The sequence below is a fragment of the Balaenoptera ricei genome, chromosome 15 (assembly GCF_028023285.1).
Source record: "Balaenoptera ricei isolate mBalRic1 chromosome 15, mBalRic1.hap2, whole genome shotgun sequence".
In the NCBI taxonomy this organism is placed as follows: Eukaryota; Metazoa; Chordata; class Mammalia; order Artiodactyla; family Balaenopteridae; genus Balaenoptera; species Balaenoptera ricei.
In genome coordinates this window covers 82705761-82719812 of record NC_082653.1, presented here as the reverse complement: position 1 = coordinate 82719812, position 14052 = coordinate 82705761, and the positions used below count along the sequence as shown (strand labels likewise).

General features: G+C 40.2%; 1 protein-coding gene across 3 annotated transcripts in view; it reads left to right on the top strand.

Moving 5' to 3' along the window:
* MBLAC1 (metallo-beta-lactamase domain containing 1) overlaps positions 1-10398 on the top strand; it is a 67321-nt gene extending 56923 nt beyond the window's left edge. For 2 of the 3 annotated variants that reach the window (XM_059895905.1, XM_059895904.1), the window contains one exon: positions 8177-10398. In XM_059895905.1, the coding sequence (XP_059751888.1) occupies positions 8930-9931 (1002 nt within the window). In that variant the 5' untranslated portion in view covers positions 8177-8929 and the 3' untranslated portion in view covers positions 9932-10398. The remainder of the gene's footprint in view (positions 1-8176) is intronic. The other variant, XM_059895903.1, reaches the window with a different exon arrangement.
* Positions 10399-14052: the final 3654 nt, after the last annotated feature.

Genomic DNA, 14052 nt, shown 5'->3' with positions numbered 1-14052 from the left:
TGAAGTATAGTTGATTTACAATATTGTGTTAGTTTCCAGTATAGAGCAAAGTGATTCAGTTACACATATATATGTATATATCTATATTCTTTTTTAAAATTCTTTTCCATTATAGTTTATTACAAGATATTGAATATAGTTCCCTGTGCTATACAGTAAATCCTTGTTGTTTATTTTATATATGGTAGTGTGCCTCTGTTAATCCCATACTCCCAGTTTATCCCTCCCCGCCCCCTTCCCCTTTGGTAACCATAGTTTGTTTTCTATGTCTGTGAGTCTGTTTCTGTTTTGTAAATAAGTTCATTTGTACTATTTTTTTGATTCCACATATGAGTGGTGTCATATAATATTTGTCTTTCTCTGACTTACTTCACTTAGTATGATAATCTCTAGGTCCATCCGTGTTGCTGAAAATGGCATTATTTCATTTTTTTTATGGCTGAGTAGTATTGCATTTATGTATGTATATATACATACATAAATGTATATGTGTCTTCTTTATCCGTTCATCTGTTGATGGACACTTAGGTTGCTTCCACATCTTGGCTATTGTGAACAGTGCTGCTATGAACGTTGGGGTGTATGTATCTTTTCTTTTTTTTTTCCATGTTTAAAAATACATTTTAATATGAGAAATAAACTACATCAAAATAACAATAGTGGGGCTTCCCTGGTGGCGCAGTGGTTAAGAATCCGCCTGCCAATGCAGGGGACACGAGTTCGAGCCCTGGTCCAGGAAGATCCCATATGCTGCAGAGAAACTAAGCCCATGCACCACAACTACTGAGCCTGTGTGCCACAACTGCTGAAGCCCACACACCTAGAGCCCGTGCTCCACCACAAGAGAAGGCACCACAATGAGAAGCCTGCGCACCACAACGAAGAGTAGCCCCCGCTCGCCACAATTAGAGAAAGCCCACACGCAGCAACAAAGACCCAACACAGTCAAAAATAAATAAATAAAAAATAAATTAATTAAAAATAATAATAATAGTGATTGTAGTTGAGGTCTTGGGACTGTTGGTGCCTTTTCTCCTAATTTCTAAGTCTTTTATAATATGAACAAATTTATTTTTTTTCACATGTATACGAATTTTATTGTTGCATTGTTTTTTAAAATTTTTATTGGAGTATAGTTTTTATTGGAGTATAGATTTACAATGTTGTGTTAGTTTCTGCTGTACAGCAAAATGAATCAGTTATACATATACATATATCCACTCTTTTTTAGATTCTTTTTCCATATAGGTCATTACAGAGTATTGAGTAGAGTTCCCTGTGCTATACAGTAGGTCCTTAATAGTTATCCATTTTATATATGGTAGTGTGTATATGTCAATCCCAATCTCCCAATTTATCCCTCCCCCACTTTCCCTCCTGGTAACCATAAGTTTGTTTTCTACATCTGTGACTCTATTTCTGTAGACAAGTTCATTTGTATCATTTTTTTAGAATCCACATATAAGCGATAGTGCATGGTATTTGTCTTTCTCTGTCTGACTTATTTCACTTAGTATGATAACCTCTAGGTCCATCCATATTGCTGCAAATGGCATTATTTCATACTTTTTTATGGCTGAGTAATATTTCATTTTATATATGTACCACATCTTCTTTATCCATTCATCTGTCACTGGACATTTAGGTTACTTCCATGTCTTGGCTACTGTAAGTAGTGCAGCTATGAACATTAGGGTGTGTGTATATTTTCAAACTATGGTTTTCTTCAGATATATGCCCAGGAGTGGGATTGCTGGATCATACAGTAGTTCTATTTTTATTTTTTTAAGGAACCTCCATACTGTTCTTCACAGTGGCTGCACCAATTTACATTGCCACCAACAGTGTACGAGGGTTCCCTTTTCTCTACATCCTCGTCAGTATTTGTTATTTGTGTTCCTTTTGATGATAGCCATTCTGACAGGTGTGAGTTGGTATCTCACTGTGGTTTTGATTTGCATTTCCCTGATGATTAGTAATGTTTAGCATTTTTTCATGTGCCTGTTGGCCATCTGCATTTCCTCTCTGAAAATGTCTATTCAGTTCTGTCCATTTTTTAATCAGGTTGTTTGGGGTTTTTTTGATATTGAGCCATATGTGCTGTTTGAAACACACCGATAGTTTCTTGTCAGTCACGTTGTTTGCAAATATTTTCTCGCATTCTATAGGTTGTCTTTTCATTTTGTTTATGGTTTCCTTTGCTGTGCAAAAGCATTTAAGTTTAATTAGGTCCCATTTGTTTATTTTTGCTTTTATTTCCATTACTCTAGGCGACGGATCCAAAAAGTATTGCTGCTATTTATGTCAGAGAATGTTTTACCTACATTCTCTTCTATGAGTTTTATGGTGTCCTGTCTTATATTTAAGTCTTTAAGCCATTTTGAGTTTATTTTTGTGTATGATGTGAGGGAGTGTTCTAACTACCCACCTCTTTTCATTTATTCCTTCTGCAAACATAGATCAACGGCTGGGTCAGGCACGCTGCTAGAATGCTGTGAAGAGCTCAACGCTAAAGTGGGAACCCAGCTTACAGACTAGTAGCTGCAGTATGATGCTGTAATTTCTAGAATAGCACAGAGGACCCTGCGATTAATTCTGGGCACAGGAGAGTCTTCCCAGAGGAAGTGGTGGTTTGAAGAGGGCTTTAAAGAATGAAATAGTTCACAGATAGGCAGAGGAGGGAGGGAAGAGCATCCCAGACAGAAGTGCCACCTGCAGAGAGAGAAAAACGGATAATCCCAGGAAGGCAGAGGCAGAAGATGCAGCCAGAATGGAAGATTACAGCCAGATCATGAAGTATTTTTTTAAACCTGACTAGAGAGTTCAGACTTATAACCGAATTCAGAGTTTCCTAGCTTTGTTTTTGTTGTGGTCTTGGGAGAGGGCTTACAGGATCACTGAGATGTCTCCCTATCAGACGAGAGGGGGTTGCAGGGTACCAGCTGTGTGGGAATAATTAGCATCTTCTCATCCCAAACACTTCCCAACCCTGACCTACTCGCGCTTTACTTGTCTCTTCCTTTGTTTTTCTCCCTCCTCTCTACCCTACTCCCTCTCCTTTCCCTACTGCCCTTCCCCACTCTGGGCTCTCAGTGCATTTGGGGCAGGAAAGCATGATCAATAGCATTAGGAATTCTGTGCAAGTGCACTGGTGCCCACGTGGTGGGTGTGAAGGGGAGGAGGTGAAACGGGTCCCCCACCGAGGATCACAATTACTCACTTGGTCATGGGGGGGAGTGAAATAAAGCACAAGGAAACAAAAAATGAGAGCAACGGGCATGGGATTTGTGGGAGGGGTTTTCCTACCAAAGAGGCAAGAGGTAAATTCATGTCCACGTTCGAATTTTTTTTAATGTACGAAAAAAATGTGGGTCTGAATTATGGGTTGTGAGAAAGTAAAGTTTCCTTCGCTCCTGCCAGGGTCCTGAGCAGCCTCTCAGAGTGATTCAGGGCCATCACCCAGCACTCCAGGATGTCCCCCAATTGTGACAGGCAGGACCAACTATATAAAATTTCACTCAGAACATATATTCTCAACAGGAGCAGTATCGTCTCCAAGGGGATAAAAATGGTTTGGGGCGGGGGGCAGGGAGTGAAAAGAATCTTGGATATTATTGTACAATGGTTAGTGGCCCTCCAAAGGGCCACAGTACGTAAACGAATATATGTTATATCTGTGGTATTAACAGTTTATGAAAGGATAGCCATTAGGAAAATAAAATTGTCTAGAAAGTTTCCTAAGGGGCATGATAATTTTTAAAAAGTTGACAACCACTAATTCAGAGGAAGAAATCAAATTCCTACATATGCCCCTATGAGATCAGGCCCATTACCTCCCTGAGCACAGAAAGTTCCAACCACACTGGCCTCTCTGCCGATTCTCCAGTACATCAGGCACACACATCCGTGCACACACCAAGCCTTGGCATCATGTTACCTCTGCCGCGGATACTCTGTCCCGGGTTTCCTCCAGGCTGACTTCCTCACCTCCTTCCGGTCTTCACTCGACTCTTCTCAATGTCTCCTCAGAGAGACCCACCATGACCACCCTATTTAATACTGTAGCACACTCTGGATCCCATTTGCCCTGATCTACTTTTGCTTTTTCTTTTTTCCCATAGCACTTATCATCTTCTTCTTCTTTTCATACATTTAATTCATATATGCCATGTCCACATATAAATTAGTAAGATATTACTAGACATTGCATATTAACTTTTTTGCATCATTACTGCCTATATATTTTAACTTTACCAACAACAACAAACAACAGCAACAAAACCTTGTCTAAAGACTACAGACAGTGATAAGAGAGAGCAGTCGTCACATTGCTATGCTCAAGTATATGGAAGTCCTCTGCTGGTGATGAAATACACAACCCTCTCCCCTCACTGAAGAGTATAGCCTGAAACAGAAATGGAACAAGTTAAAAGATAATACAAAATGACATGAAGTTTTAAGACAACTGAAACTAGATGTAGGTCCAAAGTTGTTAAACTTTCCACCAACTGGTGATGACAGGCTGTGTCAGAAGCATCTCGGGGAACTTTTGAAAAGAGTGTCCTGAGACACATTTCCCAGTTTTCAATTTTAGTATTGTTCAGGGTGGGAGCAGAGCTAGTCTCAGGTATTTCTAGCACACAACAGGTTTAAGAACTACAAGCTCCATTTTAGAATTAATCAGAAGCACCACAGCACAAGCCAATTTAAAAATAAGCCTGAGATAAGGACCCAATTTAGTAGCTTTTCACCGAGTCACTGAAGCGGACATAAACATTTTCTTTACACAGGACTACATAGATAGGTGGAACAGGATGAAAAGGAGGTCCCTTACTACAGCAACTGATGGCAGTGTTCTACCGTCTCATTTCCCTGGTCCACCAAGTAGGTTCTAAAGCGATGCATTATTGACTTTTCAAACAATTAGACTGAGTGGAACCATAGCAGCGAGGATGCATGCTGCTTCTACCAAATCCACAAGGCCCCGAACACTGGTGACACCAGTGCACCTATATATTGCTGAAACAAAAGTACCAAGAAAAAATTTCATAAGACGCACCGATAGTTTCTGTGTGGGGAGGTGTCAGTGATTAATGCTGATCCTGAACCGCTGAAGGGCTGTAATCCAGAATTCGAAAAACAGACCCACTTCAATACTTCACTTCATAGATAGGAGAACACGAGTCTGTAGATATGCCATTTCACCATCTCAGTTAAATCTTCCGTGTGACCTTTCATTTACCAAACTCCCACCATGAAATCTCTCCACAACATAACCTCAAATGATGTCCATCTCCAAGCTCTGCATTCTCTACCTGCAGAGGCTGGCTTCCACCAAAGGACCTAGAACAAGGCCACCAAACCTCTCACCTTACAAGCCCTGTTGCCAAAGAAAGTGACCCATACTTTCTCCTCGAGGGCAAAACTTCTAAGACAACATAAGTTAGGTAGATCATCCATTACGTATGCAATCAACTGGACCAGTTACACAGGAATGCCCATTCTAGCCATAAGTAACCAGGAGGAAAAATAGAGCATAGGGGCAGACAATGGATAGATGTACACTAAAAATGATAAAACTGTTTTTAGAGACATTTCTCTTGGCTATAACAAATAATTTAAAGTAGGCTGCTTACAGGTAAAAATCACAATGAACAGCATTATCAATTAAACAATTCCCAAAGCTAGTGATTTTAGCTAAATAATTATACATTGGAACCTTCTAAGAAGGCTGCTAATAAACTAAACTATGTCAAAATTTGCAGTTTTAAAGTCAGACTTGAAAGCCAAGGTAAGCAACTCCTTTGTATAGCTATTACCTCTGACCAAGGCATAAGAATTAACTCAGACAGATAACATTCATAACCTACCTAAAAATAGGATAGCTCATAATTTTTCTAAACTGTTCTTCCCTGCTGTGGACAGCCCTTGATCTCTGACTATAAAGCTTGGCAAACTTTGTCAAACGCTGTTAGTTTTATAAGTTACTAAAAACCACTATAAATAAAGCCTCATTTCTCAACTCTGGATAGTTTTCTCATTCTGAATGCCTAAACATTTAGGTCACAAATTGAAATACCAGTAGAAAAATATTCGTCTTTAGGCAGGTTGTATAGTTACCACATGGCAAGAAACTGACAAGAAAATGTAAACATTCAGAGCATAAAAATACTTCAAAGTATTATGAACTTTGAACTTAGTACACTGTCCTAAATTTTAGTATTTCCAAATACAGGAAAAGCAGACTGCTGTAGGATCTTAGATGATTTAAGCTAACTTAATAAATTAATGAACCCTTTCCAGTCCTGGGAAACTTATAGTCCTAGAAGGAACTATAAATTCAGTTGAGTGTGGAAAAAAAGTATGAGTCCAGAGCTGAGGATGTGACTCATGACCACATTATTAATTCTGTCTTGGACCCCTTCCTTAGGGTCATAAGAATAACTAGAAATTGAGGCATGTTAAAGCTGTATCTGGAGCCTAGCCAGAGCGAGAGGGATTCTTTTCTTGGGCCTCATTCACGAAGAGCCTCAAATGTAGGTTTTGAACAGTCCTCTAAAGGGGGTTGGTCATATATTCAGCCAGAGACATGCCCACTGTAAAGGAAGGAGACTTTCAGCCTACAGTTTAACCGGTGTCTCATTACAGCATTCTGCCTCAGGGATTAACTTTGTAAACCCTGTAATTATTGCATGACTATCAAAATTATAAAGGTTTGTAACGTCTCCCTGTTAAAAGCATTCATTTGTTAAATGTATCTATTTCAATCGTGCCACAATTTTGGAACCCTGCTTTTGCTTCTCTTTGGTTTTCACATACTACTAAATTTGAGAAATGGAGGTGGCTTGGGCTTTAAGAGAGCCTGCATAGGTCAGATAGGCTTGATCCCCTCTTGGCCACAGAGAACCAAGGAAGTGGACTCTGCAACATTACATGGCGCTTGCAGGCTGCCAGGTCCCAGACCCCAAATGCCTCCTACCCTCTGGCTCCCCAAGCTTCCCCCAAGATATGTTCTTACAAAGCACATTCCTTCCCTTTTGCTCAGTTATCCCATAATACTCCTGAGTAGGGGCAGGGGTAAAAAAGGGAAAGTGGGAAGGATTACCCAGGAGTGCAGCCTGTGATACTGTGATTTATGATAAGAAATATATATTTGGTGTTTGTCCCATTTCTGGCACAGAGCTCCTAAAATGCTTAGAGTTTCCTAAGTGAGGAGAGCAACAAAGTTGTCTTTCGTTATGTTGATGAGGTGACTCTGAGGTTCTGGACTGGTTGTCATTGGAGCCAACCAAGGGATTAGGGGGTTGGAACTTTCAGTCTCACCATCCCCACCTCCTACACCAATGGTCAATGATTTAATCAGTCATGACTGTAAGGAAGTCTCCATAAAAACTCAAAAGGACGGGATTTGGAGAACTTCTGGGTTGGAGATTCAGGAAGAATTGTGCCCTCGGAGAGAGGATGGAAGCTCCACTGCCCTTTCCCCATACCTTGCCCTGTGCCTCTCTTCCATCTGTCTGTTCCTGAGTTCCATCCTTTTATGATAAACCAGTGATCTAGCAAGCAAAATCTTTCTCAGAGTTTTGTGAGCCACTCCAGCAAATTAATCAAACCCGAGGAGGGGATTGTTGGAACCTCCAATCTAGAGCCAGTTGATCAAAAACACAGGTGTTAACCTGGGCTTTGACTGGTCTCTGTAGTGGGGGAGGGGGCAGTCTTGTAGACTGAGCCCTTAAACTGTGTAATCTGATGCTACCTCTGGGTAGATAGTGTCAGAATTGAGTGGAATTTTGTTGAATTCTCAGACTCCCAGCTGGTGCCCCAAGAATTCCTTGTTAGTGTGGGGACCGCCCTGCAACACACATACATAGCAATGGAGTCCAAGAACCCTTTTACAGGCCCAGGTATGAATGCTGCCATGAAAACCATCACAGCAAATGGGCACCCGCCCTCTTGGGGTTTTGTGGCTCTGATGGTTCATTTTATGTGCCAATTTAGCTAGGTTGTGTGCCCAGTTGTCTGGTCAAACACCAGTCTAGATGTTGCTATTGAAGGAAACCAGAATATGTTGCCCCAAAATATGCCTCTTTGACATAAAAATTACTTTGCGCTAAAGGTATTTTTACCAGTAGGTGCAAGAAGGATGCTCTGACTCTCCCCTTTTTCTTCCTGAAAGCAGGAGATAAGACCTTCATATGGAAGATGTGTCCACCTCCTACCAGAAGGAAAGTAACATTCTTATCATCAAGGATGGGAAGTTAAGACTTGGAAAATTCTGTGAAACAGACCTTATTAAAATAATTCCTGTCTTTCCACAGTTTAGTTACTTTTCCACAATCACCTCTTTGCTCAACCTGGTATAAAGGCATGTAGGTTTTACCACTTCTTTGGCAGAAACATGAAAAACAAAACTATGTATTACTTAGAAATCTATCTCAAAATGATAAAGAAGATCAAGGAAGTGACAAACAAAATTTGAAATAATGGTTACTTCTGGGGTAGAGAGGGGGATGGGATAGAGAGACACACAAAGGGTTTCAAAGAGTTGATAGTTGCTATAGACTGAATGTTTGTGTCTCTCCGCATCCCCAACCTGCCAAATTCATATTAATCCTTAATTTGATGGTATTTGGAGGTGGGGACTTTGGGAAGTGCTTAGGTCATGAGGGTGGAGCCCTCATGAATGGCTTGAACACCCTTGAAAATGGACCCGAGAGAAAGACTTGTACTCAGAAAACTATAAAACACTGATGAAAGAAATCAAAGATGACATAAACAGATGGAGAAATATACCATGTTCTTGGATTGCAAGAATCAATATTGTGAAAATGACTCTACTACCCAAAGAAATCTACAGATTCAATGAAATTCCTATCAAACTACCAATGGCGTTCTTCACAGAATTAGAATAAAAATTTTTACAATTCATATGGAAACACAAAAGACCCCAAATAGCCAAAGCAATCTTGAGAAAGAAAAATGGAGCTGGAGGAATCCAGCTCCCCGACTTAAACTATACTACAAAGCTACAGTAATCAAGACAGTATGGAACTGGCACAAAAACAGAAATATAGATCAATGGTACAGGATAGAAAGCCCAGAGGTAAACCCACGCACATATGGTCACCTAATTTATGACAAAGGAGGCAAGAACACACAATGGAGAAAAGACAGCCTCTTCAATAAGTGGTGCCGGGAAAACGGGACGGCTACATGTAAAAGAATGAAATTAGAACACTACCTAACACCATACACAAAAATAAACTCCAAATGGATTAAAGACCTAAATGTAAGACCAGACACTATAAAACTCTTAGAGGAAAACATAGGAAAAACACTCTTTGACATAAACCACAGCAAGATCTTTTTTGACCCACCTCCTAGAGTAATGAAAATAAAAACAAAAATAAACAAATGGGACCTAATGAAACTTAAAAGCTTTTGCACAGCAAAGGAAACCATAAACAAGACGAAAAGACAACCCTCAGAATGGGAGAAAATATTTACAAATGAAACAATGGACAAAGGATTAATCTCCAAAATATACAAACAGCTCATGGAGCTCCAAATCAAAAAAACAAACAGTCCAATTAAAAAATGGGTGGAAGACCTAAATAGACATTTCACCAAAGAAGACATACAGATAGCCAAGAGGCACATGAAAAACTGCTCAACGTCACTAATTATTAGAGAAATGCAAATCAAAACTACAATGAGGTGTCACCTCACACCAGTCAGAATGGGCATTATCAAACAATCTAGAAACAATAAATGCTGGAAAGGGTGTGGTGATAAGGGAACCCTCTTGCACAGTTGGTGGGAATGTAAATTGATACAACTGCTATGTAGAACAGTATGGAGGTTCCTTAAAAAAACTAAAAATAGAACTACCATACGACCCAGCAATCCCACTACTGGGCATATACCCTGAGAAAACCATAATTCAAAAAGAGACATGTACCAGTGTTCATTGCAGCACTATTTACAATAGCCAGGACATGGAAGCAACCTAAGTATCCATGGACAGATGAATGGAAAAAGAAGATGTGGCACATATATACAATGGAATATTACTCAGCCATAAAAGGAAACGAAATTGAGTTATTTGTAGTGAGGTGGATGGACCTGGAGTCATACAGAGTGAAGTAAGTCAGAAAGAGAAAAACCAATACCATATGCTAATGCATATATACAGAATAAAAAAAAAAATGGTACTGATGAACCTAGTGGCAGGGCAGGAATAAAGACGTACACATAGAGAATGGTCTTGAGGACACGGCGGGGAGGGGGAAGCTGGGGCAAAGTGAGAGTAGCATGGACATATATACACTACCAAATGTAAAATAGTCAGCTAGTGGGAAGCAACAGCATAACACAGGGAGATCAGCTCGGTGCTTTGCGACAACCTACAGGGGTGGGATAGGGAGGGTGGGAGGGAGGCTCAAGAGAGAGGGGATATGGGGATATATGTATGCATATGGCTGATTCACTTTGTTGTACAACAGAAACTAAGACAGTATTGTGAAGCAATTATACTCCAATAAAGGTCTATAAAAAAAGAAAAGAAAAGAAAAGAAAATAGACCCCAGAGACCTCTCACACCTTCCACCATGTGAGGACACAGCACAGATGTCATCTGTGAAACAGGAAGTGGGCATTCACCAGACACCAAATCTGCTAGCACCTTGATCTTGGACTTCCCAGCCTCCAGAACTGTGAGAAATAAATGTTTGTTGTTTGTAAACCACCCAGTCTATTCTTTTATAGCTGCCTGAATGGACTATGGCAGTAATATTCTATTTCTTAAGATCTAAGTGTCTCTCTCTCTCTCTCTCTCTCTCTCATTCTGTGTGTGTGTGTGTGCATACATACACACTGTTATTAATACATAAAAGATTCAATAATTTAAAAAATCTTAAAAAAATAAAGTAGGTCTTGTGACCCAGCAATTTCACCCCAAGGTATTTACCCAACAGAATTGTGTACGTATGTTCACCCAAAGACATGAACTGGAACATTCATGGAAGCTTTAGTCCTAATAACTCACAATAGGAAAATACCCAAATGCCCATCAATGGTTGGATGGATAAATAAATTGTGTCACGTGCACACAATGAAACACTATAGAGCACTGAGAATGAACGAACGAAACCTCCACATGGCAACGTGAATGAATCACACAACCTTGATGCTAAATGAGAGGAGTCAATCACACAAGAGTACATTCTGTGTGACTCCATTTATGTCAAGTACAGAAACAGGCAAAACTACTCGATGCTGTTAGAAGTCTCTTTCTCCATGGGAGAAAGGTTGAGACTGGACAAGAAGAGTGCTTCGGGGGCTGTAATGCTGTTTTTTGATCTGGATGCTGGTGCGTGTGCGTTCAGTTTGTGAAAAGGTACTGTGCTGTACATTTATGATATGTGAACTGTTCCTGTACATATATTACACTTGAATAAAGTTTTTTTTTAACATCTTTATTGGAGTTTAATTGCTTTACAATGGTGTGTTAGTTTCTGCTTTTGAATAAAGTTTAATAACAAAGTCGGGTGAGAGGACGTAGAAGGTCAGGGTGGTGGTGGGTGTGCTGTTTTCTATCAAGGGGACAGGATCAGCTTCTCGGATAAAGTGAAAACTGGGCGGAGACCCTGAGGGAGTTCGCTGTGCAAGTATCTGTATACCTGGAGGAAGAATATTAAGAATATTCTGATGAAGATAATGAACACTAGAGACGATTAGATCAGTTATGATACCTGAATCCTGGAATGCTAAGTAGCCTTAGAGACTGGGAAATGTGACACTGACATGGGAGAAAACTGATGACTATAAACAGCACAAACTGGATGACACATAGCATTTGTAATAGCCACAATTTAATTTTTTGAGTATGTAAATACACATAAAATGAAAAGAAAGAAAAAAAAAAGAATACGCTGGTGAGTGCTCACTGAGCTTGTTTTAGACAATGAGTTCCTTGAAGATGAAGACCTGGTCCACCTTGAAATTCCAGTGTCTACCTCAGTACCTAGCACGTTGCTAACCTACAAATTGAATAATTTTTTTTCTATATTATTCCAGCTGCTCCCAGGATTTCCTTCTGGATTTTAGAGACTTTTTGTTTTGGCCTCGTGGTCTCTAACTTTGCTCTTTGCCCTTCCTTCTTTTGAAAAGGAGGGAACAAATCGTGAGGCGTGAAATAACATGTTTTCGTCCATCCCAGTGGCAGAGCTGGCCTCCTCCTTTCTGTCTAAGCCGTTTCCAAATGATCCCAACACCTCGTCTCTCAGCCTAGCAGAGCCTCTTGACTGGAAACCACACATTTAAAAATTTACCCCCAACTCGACCCCTCCCAACGCACAAACCTTGTCCCACGGGACCTAAGGGGCTCATCTCTAGTGTAGCAGTTACTACACGTCACTGTGACGCTTTGTTTGCCTGCCTCGCTCACTTACAAGCTGAGCAGTTATGGGGTCAAAGCACATGACTCTGACTCTTACCCTATAGTCTTTTTAAAAATTAATTTTTAAAAATTTAATTGCACTGTAGTCTTTGAAAAGTGCTGGTTGAAGGGGTGGGTCAAGGTGAAGAGAATCAAGAAAGGCAGACTTGGGGTTGGGAAGTTTGTTGATGGCCGTTTGATAGGGTAAGAATTGGTACTAGGAAAATAAGGGAAAATAAGAGGCAAGGACGTCTAGTTTCAAAGCAAACAACAACCACCCCCCAAAACTCAGAATCGAAAAGAAAAAGAATGCTAACCGAGGCAGCAAAGATGCCAAACCCACAGAAACCAGCCATAAGTTAACCACTGTATTAGTCAGGGTTCTCCAGAGAATAAGGCGAAGGGGGGTGGAGGGAGAGAGAGAATATTTATTTTAAGGAATAAGCTCACAAAATTTGGGGACTGGCAAGTCTCAAATCTGTGGGGTAGGTCAGCAGACTGGAAATTCAGGCAAGAGCTGATATTGCAGTTTTGAGCGTGAAATCCACAGGGCAACAGGCCGGAACTCAGGAGGGTTTCTATGTTATTAAAGTCTTGATGAGAATTCCTTCTCCGGAGACCTCAGTCTTTTCCCTTAAGATCTTCAACCGGTTGGATGAAGCCCATCCACATTATGGAGGCTAATGTGCTTTGTTCAAAATTAAATACTCATCCTACCTTAGAAGTACCTTCACAGTGTAGGGGAGGCAAATTTTTTTACCTCTACCCTCTTAGGGTTTTCAGCTGGGTCTGCGAATTGACTTGACATAAGACAGAGTAGCAGGAGAAAAGCATACAGACTTAATACAAGTTTTACGTGACGTGGGAGCCCTCACAAGAAAATGAAGACCCAAAGAAATGGCCAGATCTACGTGCTTTTATACCAGATAGAACAAAAAGAGGTGATTGTAGAGAAGTAACTGAACTGTGGGGAGGCTAAGGAAAGAAAGGAATGATTTTAATAAGGTCTGTTTTACAGAATTCGCTAGGTCTGGGTCTTGTGAGTGGAAACTTTGCTTCATTTTTCTTCATAACACTTCTCACCACATAATATATTTACTTATTATCTGACTCACCCTCTTCCTCACAACTTGAAAACAATAAAAAAAATATGTCTTATTTTTATTCACTGCTGTATCTTCAATTCCAAAAAGAGTGTCTGGTACATAGAAGGTGCTCAATAACACCAGCTGAATGAAAGAATGAAAAACTTTGCTCCCTACATGAGTAGTAGGATTCAAGCTGTTTGTGAAAATGAAACAATTCTAATGATGGCTGACGAGCAATGTCCTGTAAAAGTTTCCTCTGTGTTAAGTAAAATGAGAACAGGGAATTTCTGAGGTAAAATTAAATGTAGCTTAAAAAAACAAAAAGTAGTTGGCCAATGGAGCAATGGAAAAAGCATCAGCCTCAGCATCAGCAGACTTAGACTGGAATCTGGCTCTGCCACTTGCCAGCTGTGTGCCGTGAGCAAGGCTCAATCTCTCTTGTTTCCACTTCCTCATCTGTATAGTATCTGGGAATACTATTACAGGGTGGTTAATAATAATAACCCTACAGGGTTAGGCCAGTGT